General features: G+C 50.2%; 1 protein-coding gene across 1 annotated transcript; it reads left to right on the forward strand.

Moving 5' to 3' along the window:
- The first annotated feature begins 4,723 nt into the window (after window positions 1–4,723).
- Window positions 4,724–18,967, forward strand: PRELP (proline and arginine rich end leucine rich repeat protein). Its single transcript, XM_004282486.3, has 3 exons — window positions 4,724–4,907; window positions 12,798–13,783; window positions 16,303–18,967. Exons 2-3 carry the CDS (start codon window positions 12,814–12,816, stop codon window positions 16,476–16,478), a joined length of 1,146 nt encoding a protein of 381 aa, XP_004282534.1. The 5' UTR covers window positions 4,724–4,907; window positions 12,798–12,813; the 3' UTR covers window positions 16,479–18,967.
- Window positions 18,968–20,475: the final 1,508 nt, after the last annotated feature.

Here is a 20,475-nt window from a genome sequence, read left to right on the forward strand (position 1 = left end):
TCTGGTGAATCTGACCTGCACCATAGGCTAAGAACCACGGTTATGGGGACAGGAAGTCACTGAAAGGTGACCTGGTCAGATCCACGCCTTAGGAAGATCCAGGTGGAAGGTGGAGGCCAGAGGGAGGGGTGAGGCAGGGACACTCGTTCGGGAGCCCCAGTAGTGGTGTAGTACCATGGCAGGTGAGGGGGGAAGCTGCCAAAGCCACTAAGGAAATACGACTGACAGAACTTAGGGAGTCCATATGGTTGGCGGGGGGAGAAAGAGAGGAGCTGAGGGTAAATCTGTATTTTAGGGATGAGAAACTGAGGCCTGGATCAGTGGTTCTCAACAGTTTTGAGTGTGAGGATTTCTCTTCAACATAAAAAAAAATGTGATGATAGTTAAACTTGCATTAATAGAAAATACCTAAGGACACCAGCTACATGGATTTCTAAAATGATCTCTAGATCATTTTAAAGAACTTGCATTTTATTCATCACAACAGCATAGATATATACATGAACAAGAACATTGGAAGCAGAACAACCTGGATTCCAGTCTTATCTCTACCATTACTAGACGTGTGACCTTGAGCACATGAACTATCTGTGCCTCCGTCCCTCACCTGTCAGATGGGTGTTTCAGCAGTACCGCATCATGGAGTTGTACTAGGATTGAAGAGTTGTTCGTGTAGAGGGCTGAGAAGAAGGCTTGAGGTATGGTAAACTTCAATGAGCTTTAGCTATTACTATAATTTTTATTCAGGTTAAAGATGATGCTTGGTGCACGTGTGGATGTGAGGATGCCCAAGGTCATGTGTGGTGGCCCCAGGTCGGCCTGAGTTGCTCCTGCCCTCCTGAACTTTGCAACATGGGGCATAATTAACTACATATGTCCACGTGTCATCATCACATGGCGGCAGTGTGACTGTGCCTATGTAAGGCAGTGTCATTACCCAATATTCCATTGCATGGAGCAGGATGCCATCTGTGACTTATCAGAATTATATCTGGAACTTGGATATTAGATCTAGGTGTTGTGACTTGCAAAAGGCAATTTTTACAACATAAATATTAAGTTAGACTGGAGTTCCAGGATGATGTAATTGGAGGGTGGAAGAGGCATCCCAGAACCTTGGAGGACCTCACCTTGGAAGGCAAAATGCCATTACCACTCCCCTGAGCCTGGCTTCTCGAGGACCTGAGGAACTCTGGAAGCAATGCTGACTAAGCAGCCCCCTGACCAGTGTTGTCTGGTCATGCCAGCTGATGGTGTAGCAGGACTGCTCAGCTGGCCCACAAATTGACGACCTCTGGACAGGATCATGAACAGTGAGCAGAAAGGGATTTCAGGGTCCCCCAGTACAACTGCACTCCCTGTGTGGCTGCAGACATGGTTCATTTCTCCCCTCCCTGTCTTTCCCCTCCCTTTGGTTGACAACCAGAGCCCTTGGGGGTTTCCGAGTATACATGCAATGTCTTGGCCAGAAGTAAAGAGGATAAGGAAGCTTCTTCCCCGAGAAGAAATGGTCCCTGGTTGGGCCAGGCCAGGGTAGAATGTGGGGTCTGGTGGGGGGGGGAGGGGTTGAGCCCCTGGCAGAGTGCCAGGAGCCAGCATGTCTGCAGAAAGGAAATGACAGCTTGCAGAAGGTTTCTGTCCTCAGTACACAGCCTTAGAAAGCGTCAAAGGGCTGCCAGGCCAGAGGGGCCTCCCAGGATGAAGGACGTGTCCTGTAGCACTGGAAGTAAAACGTTAACTGCCTCAGCAGCTAGACAACCCCAAGGGGAGGGACACCCAGGACTGAGGTGGAGTTTTCCACTGTCCCAGTGACAAGAGTGCTCAGATTCAGAAACTAAGTTAAATTATAGAAGAAAGTTTAAATTGTAAAATAATTTAACTACTTAGTCAGTAGACTGCAATTGATACCTGCCACACACAGATGAGAAAACTGAGGCTCAGAGAGGGCAAATGAGTAGCCCTCATTGAGGTTAAAGGCCACAGTTAGCATGGAAAGGAGGAGCCAGAACTGGACCCAAGGTTGTGAGACTCCAAGCCCAGCACTGCTTACCTTAAAAATGGGTCAGGAGGTGGCAGCAAGCCCAAATGTCCATCAGGAGGGGCTGCTCAGACAAATACGGGGCAGAGAGTGAGAGAGAGCCTTATGCGTCAATATGGAGTGATCATCAAGATATCCTACTGAGTAAAAATAAAAGGCTTAGTTGCTTGAACCTATCGCTGGTATGTGCGTTAAGTTAAATCTGGCAGCACGCAAGAAACTGGTATGCTGGTTGTGTCCTGAAGGAAACTGGGTTACGGGGAAACAGGCAGGGGGAGAAGACTTTTCCCCGGTGCAATCTTTCGTACCTTTTGGATTTTGAATCAAGAGAAGGTATTAGTTTTTCATATTTTTACAGCAATAACATTTTTAAAACAGAGATCGAGGGGCTTCCCTGGTGGCGCAGTGGTTAAGAATCTGTCTGCCAATGCAGGGGACACGGGTTCGAGCCCTGGTCTGGGAAGATCCCACATATGCTGCGGAGCAACTAGGCTCGTGAACCACAACTACTGAGCCTGCGTGTCTGGAGCCTGTGCTCCGCAACAAGGGAGGCCGCGACAGTGAGAGGCCCCCACACCGCGATGAAGAGTGGCCCCCGCTTGCCACAACTAGAGAAAGCCCTCGCACAGAAACGAAGACCCAACACAGCCATAAATTAATTAATTAAAAAAAAGGGCTTCCCTGGTGGCGCAGTGATTGAGAGTCTGCCTGCCGATGCAGGGGACGCGGGTTCGTGCCCCGGTCCGGGAAGATCCCACATGCTGCGGAGCGGCTGGGCCCGTGAGCCATGGCCGCTGAGCCTGCGCGTCCGGAGCCTGTGCTCCGCAGCGGGAGAGGCCACAATGGTGAGAGACCCACGTACCGCCAAAAAAAAAAAGATCGACAGAGAATTTCCTTGTTCAACCCTCTTAAAATGTGATGAAACAGACTGCTACTGAGCACCCAGGCTGTGCCAAGCCTCAGGTGGGTGCTGCGGGTTATACCATGATGGGCAGGATGCTGCCTCTACCCACCAGGAGCCACTCACCCCAGGCGACCCAGACCCCCAGGCTGGCTGAGGGGTACGCTACCACAAGACTCCCACAGCTCCTCCCTGTTGCGTATTTGCCCGGACCCCCAGCCACCCAAGGCTGTGAGCCTCAGTTTGTGAGGGGTGAGGGTCTGACCCAGATCCAGCCCCTGTGGGCCTGATGACCACAGGGTAGTTGAGCCCAAACTGCTCAGGGCCACACCTCTCCTTCCTGGCAGAGTCTCCAGACAGGGCAGTGGGGAGGTGGGGAGCCTGAGCTGCCTCCCTGTGGAAAGGATCATAGACAATCGTGCCCTTTCTTCTCTTGCCTTAAGCACTTACTGTGCAGATCAAATAAGCAGTGAGCCCCCAAGATGGGATTTCAACCTGGGTGGGCAGGTCCTGACTCTCTGGAAATGTAGCTGTAATCCACCACATTGGAGAGCCACCTCCCCACTGCCTCACCTTCCCTGCACTTTTCTGTCCCCACATTCCGCCTCCTAGCTCCATCCTAGGAGTCGGCAACTGCAGCAGCAACCCAGGTATCTTAACTTCCCACCACTTTTCCCAGCCTTCACCTCATATTGTCCTTGACACACCAAAAAGAGATAAATACCTCCCTTGGGGTGAAGCTTCGACAATTGGTGTCCCCGAGACTCCAAGAAGGGAAGCTCTTTCTGGAGGAGGCTAAGGGTCTGGCTATATGAAGCCAGTGAATCGCAAAATGCTCTCCCAGCCAATGCTTCCAATGAAGCAGCTCTCCAGGGACCTGATGATAGAAAAAGTAAACATCATCAAGTTTTCTAAGTAATCAGCTGAGGCGGCAGGCACTTTCGATGGGCTGTTACTTAACACTTAGCTACAAGTGTGTTGCAGTTTTTTAACTGAGGAGAATTGTTAGAGGTGATGGTCTTACTTGAGTGGGTCTTCTGGGATGACATGGACAGGGGACATTTGGGTTTCCTCATGTACTTTGTGTGATGACCATACAGCCTCCAACTCTCTCCTGAGTGTGATATACATGGAGAAGCTGAAAAAAGACACTGACGTTGTTCACACGGACAGTGACTTTAGGTCTTACATAAAATCTTTATTCTGCCTTACCTTTGCAGTGTGATCCCAGGCCAGACTTTTCCCTCTCCCTCAGAGCATCCTGGCAGCCAAACCAAGGCTGTCTCTTGTGCTAACTCACACGCAGCAAGACTCCATTCCCTTAGCAACCTCCTAGACAAGATGACCCAGGGAAGGACTGTCACTGCTCACAGGACACATCCCACACCCCTCACATTTGGGAACGTAACAGCAGGGGAGTGAGGGGCATTAGAAGAAAGGCAATTGTTAGGAGGAGGAATGAAAGAGTCTGACGCTTTTCATTCCTTTTCCTCTGTTAATTTGGCCTGTTTTCCAAACATGGGTCAAACAATCTCCCTCCCAGAAGCAGCAGCAGCAGAAGGAAATGTTATTAAAAACGGGTCCGTTAGTGGGCATGGTGTGTGGATGAAGTCTTTGGGAGTCTTGGCTGCTAAATAAAGACTTTATTGTTGTCATTCCTCCTTTCCCAAGCTCCCTCCCTCTCGTCTCTCCTCCCTCCCTTCTCCCCTCCCTCCCTCCCTTCTCCCCTCCCTTCCTTACTCCTCCCCTCCCTCCTTACAATTTGCCTGGCCCTCCCCCAACCTAACCTCCCCACCCCAATAGGATCCGGTGGAAGAAAAGCCAGGCAAACACAAGCAGGCACACACCACTGAGAGATCAGAACTTCTAGCTGGCTCTCTGCTGCCACAGCTCCACCAAAGGGCGGGGGGAGACGGAGGGAGCCTTGCCGACTAAACCCAGAGCTGAGAGGAGAGGCAGGTGGTGCAGGTAAGTCCAGTCTGGAGATGGGGAGGAAGGCTCCTGCCTCCAGCCAGTTTCTTCCTGCTCTATCCAAGCTAGTTTATTGATCTAGTCTGTATCCTCTCCTTCCTTCCTCCCTCCCTCCCTCCCTCCCTCCCTTCCTTCCTTCCATCCTTCTTTCCTTCCTTCCACCAAATTTTTCTCCTTTCGAAGGAGCTCAAATTAGTCTTCCTCATTTCTTCTCCACCCTCTTCCTTCTCTGCATCATTCTGTACCCATGTATTTGCTTGTTGCAAAAGCTGAACTTTCTTGGTACAGATGTTTGTTGTAGCGCAGAGTTATGCTGCACACAGTATTTCTACAGATCAAGTTCCCATAGAAACCCTACTCTAGAACCCATTTCTCTGCACCTTTCACATTTTGTCACACACTGTCACAGGCACACACACGTGTCACACAGAGGCTGCACTCTCACTCCACATGCACACCCACGAATACGCACACAACATGAAGGCATCCTGTCCATTCACCTCCACTCTTCTGCATTTGACATGCAGGGCTAGAGCACATAGTGATGAGACACTGGCAGGGACACACACAGGCACGTGCACACACGCTGCATCTTCTCTCTTGCCCTCTCACACGCCTCCCCAGCTGTAAGAGAAAAGAGAAAGTGTGTTTCCCCACTGAGATGGCAGAGCCAAAAGAAATCATGTGTCCTGAGTCCAGGCGGAGTAGGAAGGGCATGAACAACTGCAGGAGCTGGAAGGATTTCTTCTTTCTTCAGAACATAATTGAGTGGGAGAGAGAAAAGCAGGTTTCCAACCTGCACAGTGTCTTCCTAGTAGCTCTGACTTTGGAGGTACTAATTCCCAGCTCTGGGGGCAATTCATTTCTTTTTTCTGCAGGCAGCTAGAAAAGATTTCTCTTTAAAGCCACTTCAAAATTATCCCACATTGGTAAGGGGTCCCTGTGGGAGAGGAAACAAGACAGTAGTTCCTTAATCAGTCGGGGGGGGGGGGGAAACTGAAGTGGCCAACCGAATGGGGCTTGTTTCCAAATAGGGTGGTCCCTCTCCATCTCCCCAACTCATTCCTCTGTGACGACACAGAGTGCTATCCCAAGGCAGGCAGGGCATGGGCAAGAGCAGGGTCTCCAAATATGGGTGCTCTTCCAAACGCCCTGCGTGCAGGGGAGGGGGAGAGCGGTGCTTACTAAAAATGTAGATGTCTGGACCCCTTCCTCCAGACCCACTGGATCAAGACCCAGGAATCTATTGTTGTCTCAGGACTTGAGGGTCAGCTAGGGCTTGAGAACCTGAACCAGGGGCCTGAGGAGACCTGTGTGGAATTGAAGAGCCCAGGCAGTTAGCTGCGCAGAAGGGCTGTGTGGCTTCCTGGACAAGGACTGTCTGATGGAGGAGCTCCCGAGGGTCCCAAGTGGGCCACCCTCTTTTGCAGAGTAGAAAAAGCACCTGAGGGAACAGGGAAGACCTCCTGTGAACTCTCACCCTCCTTCTCCTTGTAAGCACTGACAGGTATGTCGTGGGGGTACATTCCAGAAAGAAAGTTCCCCCAAGGTAGCTCCAAAGAGTTTATGTTTCCTCTTACCTGCTAATCTGCCTTCCCTGGGCCCCCAGGGGCATGCGTGGGGCTCGCCTCCATCCCTTCTAGATGCCCCCCTCCCCTGCCCAACAGCTGTCTGTTCTGACGGGCTCACACAGAGGATGGGCTGAACACTCCCCCTTCGCCTTCCTGGGAGAGGGGGCGGCAGCCCTATTTATTTGGCCTGTGGGAGAAGCTGGAAGGGGCAGAAAGGCCAGGTGCAACAGGTTGGGATGGGAAGTCATGGGTCACAGTGGGACTCCACAGCCTGCTGAGGACAGGAGGTCAGCATCCCCTCACCTGCTTCAGAAATGCTAGGGGTGGGGGTTACTGAATTGGAGGGACAGAGTAAACATTCCCCGAATGGCCGGGGGCATCTCTGTTCTCTCTAATTTGTTGGTTCTGAGACCCAAGTGTGGTCTCACAGGCCCCAAAGAGGAGGAAATTGCTCTATGTAGGAAGGTTGGGAGAAATCCATGTGCCCACCTGCATAGATCAGCCTTTCGGTGGAGGGCAGGGCTGTCCTCTGGCCAAGCTGGAGGGAAAGAGACCACATTACTTTGAAATAATGTCAATAATAGCTTAACATTCACTGAGCCTCACTTTTCACACATTTCCTCACTTAACCTTCAAAATAATCTGATAAGAAGATGTTAGTATGCCCATTTTACAGATGAGGAAACTGAAGCTTAGTAGAGGTAAGAGATTTCTCAAGCGTACCCAGCTAAACAGCTGATGAGTTGCAGGGTTGAGACCCACATCTACAAGCACCCAGTGCATCAGACAGATTCTTTTATGCTTTTTTCAGGGCTTGGAGATGTTAGGGGATGGAGGCAGAGAGAAGGATACGGTGAGGTGACAGGCTGTCAGAGGACTAGAGCCATTCTCACGCTTGTTTCTTCCCCAGGCCCTTGGAACGGAAAACTTGCTCTTCTGGACTAGTGGCCTGAGGCCAAAAAAACACTGTGTTTACACTTTGCCTGGTGGTAGACACTGGGGAGACAGATTGTCTCTCCATAATAGTGTTATATTGATTTTTAGCACTTTCTGATCTGTAGCACATTTTAAAGTTGCTTGTCACACTTCTGAAAACAACTGGATGAGGAAGATAGGGATAGGGAAAACTTCATTATCTCCATTTTACAGATAAGGAAACTGAGGCGAGAACAGGGTCGTCACTAGGTCGAGGTAGACGGGCTGTGACCCCACGTCCCCTGTCTAATACGCACCATGATGCACTCCCTGCCTCTGCCCCAATCAGGCTCACCCTTACTCTGATTTCACTCCCCAGGAAAGGGACAGTGCATCAGTGATATGCTGAATTTACTATGCCTCCATGTCAACCCTTTCCTTACCTCAGAACCCCACAAGCCCTACTTGGAGGCCTTGGAAGAGTCTCAGGCAGCCTGGCTGGGCCTGCCTCTCTCCTCTGCTAACAGCTGGTCAGAGACCACCTGATTCACCTAGCTTCCAACTCTCTTCTGGGCTTCAGGAAGAGGTAAAGGGAACAGGATAGCTTTCAGAAGTCTGAGTTTAGGACAGAAGGAAGGGAATAAAGAAAGAGGGTCATCCCAATGTCCATGGGTGTGTCCAGGGGCAACCCCATCCTCCGTGGTAGGGTCACTGGCTGTGTTAAGCCATGGAGGCTCAGGGGTGACAAGCTAGATGGGAGATCTGACAAGAAAGAAGAACACCAGGAAGTAGCGTGGAGTCATCCTTCTTTAACCCGGGGAGACACACCCAACATCACTCCCAGCCCAGCCCCAACCCTAGACTCTCTCCATACAAAGCCAATTACCCGTAAACCTGCCCTAATGACTTGGCAAACCCATGTGGACCTCAACCCTGCCCCCTGTCCTGAGGCTAAACACTGCAAGGATCCTGGGAGTTTGAACCTTAAATGAATGAATTTATGAGCTAAGCAGGGACAGGGCTATCTCACTTTAAAAATCAGAGTCTCTTGGACTTCCCTGGTGGTACAGAGGTTGAGACTCTGTGCTTCCAGTGCAGAGGGCATGGGCTCAATCCCTGGTTGGGGAACTAAGATCCCACATGCCACACAGCACGGCCTAAAAAAAATAAACAAATAGGTCAGAGTCTCTCTAGAGAATATGCCCTTTTATAAACAAATAAATGAATAAACGAAATCACTGCCAACTGTAGAGATTTTATGCTCTACAACATGCCTTAACGTGTGTGATCCTCACACAGTTGAGGAGCCTGGGGCCTGAGGAAGAGGGTCAGAGCCAGGATTCAAGCCCAAATCTCTAATACTTGGAACTGAAATTTGAATTTAAAACTCTCTTAGGAAATGTTCTTAGGGCTTCCCTGGTGGCACAGTGGTTAAGAATCCACCTGCCAGTGCAGGGGACATGGGTTCGAGCCCTGGTCCGGGAAGATCCCACATGCCGCGGAGCAACTAAGCCCATGAGCCACAACTACTGAGCCCGCGTGCCTAGAGCCCGTGCTCCGCAACAAGAGAAGCCACCGCAATGAGAAGCCCGCGCACCGCAAAGAAGAGCAGCCCCCACGCGCCGCAACTAGAAAAAGCCTGCGTGCAGCAATGAAGACCAACACAGCCAAAAGATAAATAAATAAATTTATTAAAAAGAAAAAAAGAAAATGTTCTTAAATGAGGGAGTGAATTTTGGGTCAGTCAAAGCAATTGCTTTCGCCCCACAAACGAGCAGCTTTTTGAGAACCGATGCTGGTGAACAGGCTGCAGGAGGAGGTGAGTGGTTCTAGGTGGTCCACATGTGTTCACTGAGCAAGCAGTGAGCACAGCCTGGCAGAAAGCTGGGAGGCGTGCTTGCAAAGGCATACAAAATTTAAAACTCACACACACTTACGACCCAGCCTAAGGCACTGTTATGACTGGACAGAAGGTTCTGGAAGACAGGAACATAAGAAGGTGTGACTCTGGGCTTTGTGAGGAAGACTGTGGCTCCCCTTGGAGTCCAAGGACCTCCAGTCTGTCACAAATTCTGGTTTGGAGACTTAGACTCTGGGGGCTGCCCAGACTCCAGCAGGACGGGGCACTGCCTGATGAGAAAAGCCTTAGAAATGAGCACTATTTCCTAAAGAAGGAAGTGTGTGCGCGTGCAAACACACACACACACACACACAGACACACACAGAATGGTTCAGCCACAGGCTAAGAGAAGGAGAATTGAACAGATCCAGTTTCTCCACGGAACAGGCCCAGGAGCTTCTCCGTGGGAACCTCCTCTCATCTCTGAGAGGAGCTTGGCCAGCCCCAGAGGTCTAGAGTGTAGAAGGGTCAGAGGACCCATGGGAAGATAAGAGAAGTTCCCAAAAGGTCTGGCATAGGAGGTGGGGATGAGGAAGTCCTGTGTTCACGTGGATGGAAGGAGTGGAGGGCAGGCCTGCCAGGTGGAGCTGTGACTAACCCGTGATTCTGTCACCCCTGACAATGAGGCCAAGTGCTGCCCAGGCCCTGAACCACCAAGAAACACCCCTGAGCGAGGGCCAGCTGCCTGAGTCACAGTGCCTCACAGAGCAGGCTTCCACTCTGGACGAGCTTTTCTTGCTTCCCTCAGGGCCCAGCACCAGGTAGATGCTCTTGGTGACAAAGGCAATGAAGGGATAGAGGGCCCAGCCAGCCTGGGAAGCCTCCCCAGGGCAGGGCTTCTCACACCATGAGAGATCTCTTGCTTATTGTCAGGCTTCTGGGCGATCAGGAAATAAAAAACGCCAAAGCAAAAAAATTCAAGGTCACAAAAATTGGGGCTCTTAAAAATGTTTGATTTTAGTACACTAATGTTTTAACCACCTGTTTAAAATCTATGTGCAATATGGTTGTGCTATTTTCAAGAAAATTACAGGACTTGTAACATATTAATTCATGGTTCACCAGTTACAAGTGGTGTGGGGTCCGGCAACAAGACTCAAGTTTGGTTTTACAATGAATGTCTTTTCTTCTCAGTCCTTTTGGTGTATCCCCAAAACTGTTACATCCTCAACTGGAGATAAAGACAAGAATCTAACTGCAAGGTCCTTTGTGATGGGAGGCCCAGGGGACATGGTACTCCGGGACCCCTTGGAGAGGTCTGCCTGGGAAGAGACCACCTTAGAGGGAGGTGAAGAAGCAACAGAAGCTGCAGGGCAGTCTCCTCCCTCCTCCGTCCTCATCTGCCTTCCGCCTTCTTCCTCTCCTTCCTTCCCATACTCAGTATCCTCTATGAGGATTCACTCATGCACACAGACGACAGGGGAGCGTGCGTTTGCTTATGTGTGTGGTACGGTGAGAGGAGTGGTGTGTGTGTGAGAGTGTGCAGGCTGGGTGTCCAGGGGGTATGTGTGAAAGGTGTGGGGAGATGCCCTCTGCCCCTCCAGGGTGGGCTCTGCCCTCTTTCCTGTTTCTTGTCGCATTCAGCTCCTCCCGAGCATCGGACTCAGGACTAAGCAGCTGGTGAAGGGCTTCTATCGTCTTCCTTTGAGCAAAGCCAGCAGGAAGCCGGCACTGGGTCACACAAGGAAAGATGTGGGCTCCAAGGAAAGAGAGGGGAAGCCTGGAACAGAGGCTTCACAGGGTCCAGATGCAGCTGGGGATACACTCCAGCCCACTCTCTTGCAGGGCACCCCAAGAAACCTGCATCTCCAATGTGTCCCAGACCCCAGGAAGGAGAGGGACAGACCACCACAACTGTGAAGCAGCAGCAAGGAGGGCCATTGGGAGCAATGAGGAAACAGAGACCCCAGAGGGAGACCAGAGGGGCTGTCACAGGGATGATGGCCCTGGGAGGGGAAAGTACAGGTAACCCAGCCAGGCCAGGGGAGCAAGTCTATGGGAGAAGCCAATTTCCATCTGCAGACTTGGGTCTACTGCAATTTCCCCAGCTTAATTCAACTCAAAGTACATGGCCCTGTCTGAGGTGTCATCAGGACCAAGGGGAAGGGCAACCCGAAAACACCCTTTAGCAACCTATTCCACTATGTCTCTGAGGCAGGAATTTCTTCTTTATATCCCACCTCAATCCCACCAACTCCAATGGATATGGAAAGCAGCAATACCAGGTCAGAAGAAATGACCCCCACAGCCTTTTTTTAAATTGAAGTATAGTTGATGTACAATATTATATAAGTTACAGGTGTACAATACAGTGATTCACAATTTTTAAAGGTTATACTCCATTTCTAGTTATTATAAAATATTGGCTATATTCTGCGTGTTGTACAATATATCCTAGTTTATTTTATACATAATAGTTTATACCTCTTAATCCCCTACCTCTGTATTGCCCCTTCCTGCTTCTCTCTCCCCACTAGTAACCACTAGTTTGTTCTATATACCTATGAGTCTGCTTCCTTTTTGTTATATTCACTAGTTTGTTGTATTCCCCGTAGCTTTCAGTTCCTTCCTTGTTTATTTCCCCAGGAGCCTCCACATCTGGGGAGAAATTCTTGGTGTGTATCCTGCTGGCAAAGACCAGCATTCTCTGAGCTGAGTGCTGGGGGTGAGGGGTGATCAAGGTCAGACACAAGGGTATCTGCAGCACTTCCTTCCCAAGAGCGCTGTGAGCCCATGGAGACCTGGGGGTTTGTCCTGGGTCTGCTGTTACATAGCTTCCTGGCCTTCACAAGCTACTTCTTTCCTCCAGTACTCAATTTTTATAACTAGTCAAGTCTGGACTTGATTGGTGGATTTCAAAACATTTTTAGCAATGCAACTTTTTTTTCAAATGAATGCTTTGGCTAAACCCCCTTATACATAACAGATTAAAAAAACACAGAGCTGCTCAGGTTGGCACAGGGTGGGTTGGGGGTACCCCAGGGCCACCCCCTTGGTCTCCCTCTCTCAGGAGGACTCCACAGAAATGGGGGCACAGTTTGAAAACCACCGAGTTATGGGATCCGTAAGGAGCCTGCAGATGTAACACCCCAGGACTCTATGGCTCACATATTCTAACATCCGTCCTATAAGGGGAGTATAAGTGGAGGGATGATTTTCTCATGGTGCAAATGGGGACACCGAGGGCTAGAGAGGTTAAGGGTCTTCTCCAGGAAACCCCGGGACTCCTGATTCACAGCCCAATGTGCTTTCTGCCAGGATGGCTCACACCCTCCAGAGCAGGCTTAACACATTCAGTGGCTAGGCCTCTGGGAGAGGGTCCAGACCCTCCAGCCCTTGTTACTTTCTCACCTGCTGGATACAGGCAAACAAGGAGATGCTTCCACAGGTCCCTCCCACAGCTGCCCCTGGAGCCCATCCTGACCAACTCTAGCTGCAAAGACATGTCCTCTCATTACTGAGGTCCAGCAGGCTGATGACTTCCTGTATTCCTCCCCACAGGGGCGTCACCTGGATCATGAGGTCATCCCTCTGCTGGCTCCTCCCACTTCTCCTCATCTTGGCCTCAGAGGTCCAAGGCCAGCCAACAAGACGACCAAGACCCAGACCAAGGCTCCAGCCCAGACCCAGACTCAGGCCCACACCCAGCTTTCCTCAGCCCCATGAGCCATTGGAGCCTACAGACCTGCCTCCTCCCCTCCCACCAGGCCCTCCATCTATCTTTCCTGACTGTCCCCGGGAGTGCTATTGCCCCCCTGATTTCCCGTCTGCCCTCTACTGTGACAGCCGCAATCTTCGAAAGGTCCCTCTCATCCCATCCCGCATCCATTACCTCTATCTCCAGAACAACTTCATAACCGAGCTCCCAGTGGAGTCCTTCAAGAACGCCACGGGCCTGAGGTGGATCAACCTGGACAACAACCGAATTCGCAAGGTGGACCAGAAAGTGCTAGAGAAACTACCCAGCCTGGTGTTCCTCTACATGGAAAAGAACCACCTTGAAGAGGTGCCCTCGGCTCTGCCCCAGAACTTAGAGCAGCTGAGGCTAAGCCAGAACCATATCTCCAGAATCCCACCCGGCGTCTTCAGCAAGCTGGAGAAACTGGTGCTCCTGGATCTCCAACACAACAGGCTAAGCGACGGCGTCTTCAAGCCCGACACCTTCCAGGGCCTTAAAAACCTCATGCAGCTCAACCTGGCTCACAACATCTTGAGAAAGATGCCACCCAAGATCCCTGTGGCCATTCACCAGCTCTACCTGGACAGCAACAAAATCGAGACCATCCCCAGCGGATACTTCAAGGGCTTCCCCAACCTGGCCTTCATTCGCCTCAACTACAACAAGCTCTCAGACAGGGGCCTCCCCAGGAACTCCTTTAACATCTCCAACCTCCTCGTGCTCCACCTGTCGCACAACAAGATCAGCAATGTGCCTGCCATCAGCAACAAGCTGGAGCACCTGTACCTCAACAACAACAGCATCGAGCGTGAGTGGGGGCAGGGCTGGGGTGCAGCCACTGGGAGGGAAGCTGGAGTCTCTTCTGCCTCAACACTTTCTCATGAGCCTCACGGTGGGGGGTGCAAAACGCACCCAATGGGGCCCTGGTCTTCAAACCTTGGTCTTTCCACTTACTATCTATGTGACCTTAAAAGGATATCCGACCTCTCTGGGAAGTTTCCTCATTTGTAAAATGAGAATGGCACAAAGTTGACGTGAAGATTTAATAGTTTAATATGGATAAAGTGCCCAGAATACCATGCTTGGAGGGTAATAGCTTTTCTCCCTCCACCCCTTCCCATCAGCCCCAGCTCCTTTGCCCTCCAGATCTATAGGTAAGGTAGACATGGAATATAGGCCTGGACATTCTCCTAAAAGCAGAATGGTGACATTTAAATGTTGACTCTGAAATGTCCTGGGCCTGTCCACTGCAGAAACTGGCAGCTGTGAGGAAAGAGGCTTCTTCCCAAGCCTAAGCCTAGGTTTTAAAGAGTCTGTAAAAAGCATACACAGAGAGGCCACTATATACTCAGCGTATATACAACTGGTAAACACGTGCAGCCAGAAGGACATGTCCGTATGCAGGTGCTTTCTGAATCTATCTGGAAGGCTGGAAGATTTACGCATATAAGATAGTACACTTAAGGCAGAATTTGCCTAAGCTACATTCACAGGGTCCCGGGCTTGGGATAAAAGATTGCAGGCCAGAAAAGAGGCTCGAAGTCACAGTTTTACTTCAATCAAAAATGTCGGGTCTGAGTAGAGCATCAGCAGAACAGTTTGAAAACAAAAGAGAAAATATTATCTGGTCCGTGGACAAAATCAGGCTACGTTCACACAAGGAATGCAGCAGCTGTGCAGATAAAGGACACCACGAGGAAAGAGAAGCAGTCCTAAAATAATATTAGGAATCCTTAGTTTTCAAGCCAAAGGATGAGAGGGGGATTTTTGAATTTCTATAATAGTGAACCAAGCAGGTGGGAGAGCAGGCTTATTCACTCATCGGAGATAATGACACAAAAGTAGGGGAAGGCTTCTTAAAATCTCGTAAGAAACAAATTCAGGAAAAGGGAAAACTACTGTCTAATTTTACCCTGCAGGTAGCAAACTAATGGAACACATTACCCCCAGGAGGCTGTATAGGCCACAGATCTAGACAGAAATGATACCTTGATTAATCCATGGCTGACAAGTTTCTACCACACTGTGGAAGAACAGGCTGCAGGGGTGGCGGAGGGGGGGGCAGTGTATTATCCAGCCTTCTGAGGTTGAAGACAGAAAGGTCGCACCATTTCACAGATTTGAGAACTGAGCATCAGGGTGGTAAAGTCCAAAGTCACAAAGGTCATAGGAAGAAAATCCATCTATGTCAGGGCTCTTTCTGCTACTCCAGTGTTGAAGAGAGAAGAAAGGGGAGAGAGGGAAGACGAGGAAGTGGAAGAAGGAGATGAAGAGCAACCACAACAACAACCGACAGAAGATAAAAGAAGCAAGGCTTCGGGAGAATCAAAAGCTCCATTTAGAAGATGCCATACCTCCCGTCATCTAATAATAGGGGAAGGAGAAAATGGAAACTCATTTTCCGTTTGAAAGCCTACCACAATTTGGCCATAACTTACCTTTCCAGCTTACCTTCCCCAGAATCGGTAATCAACTTCAGAATCAACAGATTCATCATGTCCTAGGGCTCCATGCCCTTCCCAGGCCCCCTTTCCTCTTCCTGTCATCCCTATTTCAGTTAATGTAACCACCTTCTGCTCATCCTCGTGCCTCACATTCTGTTCTCAGGAAAACCTCCAGAGTAACCCATCCACCGGCTGGCTTCAGATCTTGCTTCCCCCTATTGTTTCTCCACACTGTAGCCAGATTCATCTTTCTATAGTACAAACGTGATCATAGGACCCTTCCAGGTTAAGCGCTCCAGGACACTATGGTTCATATATCCCACCATCCATCTCATAACAACAGTCCTGCTCAGTGCCATTCCTCAGACTGAAATCAAAGAGCCCATCCTTAGTGAAATATTTGAAGGCCTACCGTAACTGGTGGCCACAACTTACCTCTCCATCTTAGTCTTCCTAGTACATCACATTGCACTGTTTACTGGTCCCAAACTCTGCCATGAGCTTCTTGGCCTCCACAGTATCATTCAAATAGGTCACAGCATCAGAACACAATCCCCAGGTCTCTACCTGCTGTAATCCTATCTTTGAAGGTTCAGCTGAAAGTTTACTTCCTCTATGACTCTTCTGAGTAAATTTTCAATAACAATTGTTGATCAATTCCAACTTAATTTGTTTCACAAATGGGTAAGTGGAGCCTGGAGGTTACGGTCGACTCATTCACGGTCACACGTTCCCAAGAACTGGTCAGCCAGTTCCAGAGAGGAAAACTCTAGAGTCCTTGCCCCTGTCTACCCTCTTCTTCCTCTTTGTCTTTTACTCCAGCCCTGTCAGGCCTGATCCCCTGCCCATCTCTCCTGCTGACTTCTCCCCTTTTTCTTCATAGAAATCAATGGGACCCAGATTTGCCCCAAAGATCTAGTTGCCTTCCACGACTTCTCCTCGGATCTGGAGAACGTGCCACACCTCCGCTACCTGCGGCTGGATGGAAACTACCTGAAGCCGCCCATCCCGCTGGACCTCATGATGTGCTTCCGCCTGCTGCAATCTGTGATCATCTAGGCCTTACTCTGCCCCTGGAGATCCTCTGGCCACACTTGAATGCAGTGGCCCAGGTGCCTGTGCCCACCATTTGTTTTCTCTGTCTCCTTTTCTTGCTCTCAGCTTTGCCTTTCTTAACCCACCCTCCTGATGCAAGGACAAGCCACGTACTCTGCTGCCCCTGCAGCTTCTAGAGCAAGACTTCCAAAGGCTTGATTTGGTCCACGCAGCTCAAAGACACCCACTGCACATCCATCTGGCCCCAGAAGCACAGAGGTGTGTCTAAAGACTTCATATTCTCTTCTCTCCCCTCCTCCCCTCATCACTCCTGGGTAAGTCTGGGCTATGAACTGACATCTGGATCTTGTCCTGGCCAAAGCAAGCAGAAGATGGTCAGGGGAAGCCTAGAGGTGAGGTTTGGGAAGTCCTGCTGGAAACTCCTGCATGGTGGGCAGCTCTGGCCCAAAGAGGCTGAGAAACCCGTGTCTCCCTGGCCGAGGATCCCATCTTCCAAAACTGCTGCTCCACCACCCCATTCACTGGCACCAGACAGTGCACCAGCTCTGTGCCAGCCTGTGTTCTCCGGAAAGGAAGTGCAAGGGAACGGCTGAGGGAGGGCAGAGGGTCAGAGATTCACACAAGGGCCTGCATCAGGCTGTCTCTGCATAGGGATGAGATGGGGCCCTCCTTCTCAGCACACAGCCTCCTGGCTGGTCCTCTCTGTTCCAAGAGTAAGAGCAGGGAGGAACATTCCAGGAGAAGAATGGCTCAAAAAACTAGGAATCAGCTGGTGGGAGAGGGGTGGGAGTCATAGACCCAGGCTGGGCCCCGTGTGGGTGCAGATGGATCCTGCTGCCCCCTTGGCCACTCTGGATAAGAGGCCTGATGCCCTGGGGAACACGGCATCCACGGTGGAGTGTACAGAGCCACCAACCCTGCCCCGCCATCTGTTCTCTATCAGTGAGGATGGCCCAGTTCTTTCCACTCCCGGGAAGCAGTTCCTGAGAAACTGCTCAAGAAGGGGTGGAGCACCTGGAAATCTCCCAGAAGCCTCTTCCACTTATGCAGATCGGCCTCCCCTTCTAAGACAGACACAGCAGTGACACCTGGTGGCTGGTCCTGGCCACATCCGGCTCCCGTGTTCCTGCTCCTCTCTCTGGTGTGATTTTCCAAGATCAAGGAGTTGGCCTCAGGTTCCAACTTGGAGAGCCATGGGCGATGTGCATGGTCTCTCTCTCCTCTGGGGTCTAAAGGGCACAAAGGTACAGAGGCCCCAGGGTGGGGGATCTGATTCCCATCATGAGTGAACACAAGTGAGAACCTTCAGGAAGCCAGTTGAGGATACAGTTTGTTCCGATCTGCTCTCTTACCTTATGGGTCCCCTCTGCTCTCAGCTTTCATGTGGTACACCAAGGAGGTGGATAAGATCCCCCTCCAAGGACCCTCTGGCGCTCATGTTCCTGTATGCAGCTCTATCCTTTAGACCGTGTTCTAATGCAGGACGAGTCCTAAATATTATCCCTTTCCCTTGCAATAATTTATTCCCTGTATGGACTCTCCTTCCCCCAGAGTTCCCACCCCACCCTGTCTGGCCCAGGTGAGCAGTGTGTCAGGCCTCTAAGGGAAGCCTGGGTTCCACAGGGCTGACTCAACTTCATCTTCCCCTTAACTCCCTCTAGGGGATGCTGCCCCTCTACAGCCTCTGAGTGTATGTTGGTGGGGGTGGGGGCGTATGTCCTAGAAATGATTAGGATACAGTGCCCACTCCCAAGTTAGGTTGAAAAAAGTTCCAGAGATGTTTAAGAAATTGGATTAAGCTAGGTCCCTAACTTCAAGAAATTCCCATTATACTCATTTTTCCCTTTTGCTAATGTACAGAATATGGGCCCATTTCATTACAGCCTCCATCCCCCATGCTTGCATACAACTGCTTCATTCTTCGAGGCTGCAGCTGGTTTCTCCAAGACTTCTGCTTAGAGTCAAGATATTATTGTGTCTGTAAGCAACCTGTTGCTATGGCCTGGATAAGCCCCTTCTGCACCTTATCCCCACCTTGCGCCCTCAGCCCCTCTGATGAGGCCCTCAGGGGAGCCCAGCTCCTGGGGCTCCCCGGGGAGGAGGGGTCATTCCCCAGCTCCTGCCAAGCTGAAGTGTTTTGATTCAGCAGCAACAAAATCACCACCATCCTATTGCCGCATCTAGCATATTTCTGCTTTCTCCATTGCTCCCTGTATCTGTAAACCAGAGGAAATTAAATTGGCTTTACAGCACCACCCTCCCACATACAATGTGCTGTTTTCCCTTGGGCTTAAGGAAGCCCCCTCCTCCATATACAAGTTAATTCTCTCAGTGCTGCTGACATATGCACATACAGGTGTGTAGGAAGGTGTGTATGTATGTGTACTCTGTACATATATCTGTTCTTTCTTGAAGACCGTATTAACTTTGTGCAACAACTTTGACATTCCAGCACGCTTCACAGCAGAGAAAATAAAGTTATATGAAAAATACCCTGCTTGAATTTGACAATGTAAACAGATGAGAATAGTACCTTAAAGTCACTTTGCCACCCCTCTCCCCAGGCCTCCCACCTTCCTTGCTCTGAGAAGACTGGTGGAGAAAGGATCCTATCCTTAAGAAGCTCTAGGAAAATGATTCCAAAAGTTTTTCTGGTGAATTTCCCCCAAACTCACAATCGTTACAAAAATAATCCCTAAAGTCAGACAAGTAATCTGACAGCTACATTTGAAGCCCAAATCTCCAAGTTCTTTTTAACCCACACATACCAAATTGTTGAGGTCTCCCAAATGCTCAGTACTGAAAGACACAAAACAGACACCATTCCTGACCAGGAAAAGCTAACAGACTAGTTGAGGACAGGTAGTGTAAGATACACAAAACAATGGCAGAGGTGTATCAAGGGCAGTGAGCAAAGGGCCAGCCACATCATCTGGAATGGTCTACATGCTATGCAGATGTTCACAGAAGGGCTAAAACAGGGTACCCTGGAATCTCTCTTCAGGTGGAAGGTTTGTTCCAGAGCCAACCCCGTGATCCTCCCGGACTACACCATCTTCTTTTGAATGAAAACTGCCGGATGCTGTCCCACCCCTCCCACCCTGCCCCCTAATTTCCTGCTTCAGTTCAATTCAGCAAGTTTTCAGCATATATCAACCACGTGCAAGGTTCCCAGCTAAGAATTCAAGGATAAGTAATTATACGCCACGCCACTGAGGAATTCATAAAGGGAAAAATCCATGAATTAGTAATTGCATGTCTTAAGTGTTTGCAATAATGTTGGGTACAGAAAGCATAGTGGAGAGGGCCTCTGCTTCTGCCTGGGAGAAACCAGAATGGCTCCTATCATTTAAGCTGGATCTTAAGGTTTGAATCAGATTTTGCCAGGTGGGAGAAGGAGGAAAAAGCACATAAACAGGAAAGAAGGGAAGCAGCATGAGAAAAAGATTGGAAGACATGGAGTCTACCCTGTATGAGGGGTGTGTGTGTGTGTGCCTGAGAGAGGAAGAGAAATGAGTTCCAGCCGTGCAGTTATGTAGCTACAAGCCCTCAGCAGGGAATATACCCTTGCTGTCCAAAAAGCAGGAGGGTTCCTGAAACGTCCACCCCTGCCTCTCTCTCTGCCCACGAACAGGGAAGCAACAGGGTCAGCTGGCCAGACTTCTGTCCCCAGGGCCTGCCACCTCCGTTCCATCATCATGCCCTCCTGCTTCTCCTAATGAGATTCGGATTAGACCAGCTCCGGCACCTCCCGCCACCTTTTCCGGGCTCTCTGGGGACTGAGCTGCCTGGAACAACAGCATGATCGTTAGACGGTTCCCACGTAGGTCTCTCACACACACACACACACACACACACACATCCCATGGACCCTCCCTGAAATCCATGGTAACCAGAATGTGTGCCGGTGTGTTTGTGAAACCGAGAGCAGAAGCTGGGAGAGGGTCTAAGACGTGCAGCCTAAATCAGAAGCTGCTCCACTGGGGGCCGGGGGCCGGGG

The sequence above is a fragment of the Orcinus orca genome, chromosome 1, assembly GCF_937001465.1.
Source record: "Orcinus orca chromosome 1, mOrcOrc1.1, whole genome shotgun sequence".
Lineage (NCBI taxonomy): Eukaryota > Metazoa > Chordata > Mammalia > Artiodactyla > Delphinidae > Orcinus > Orcinus orca.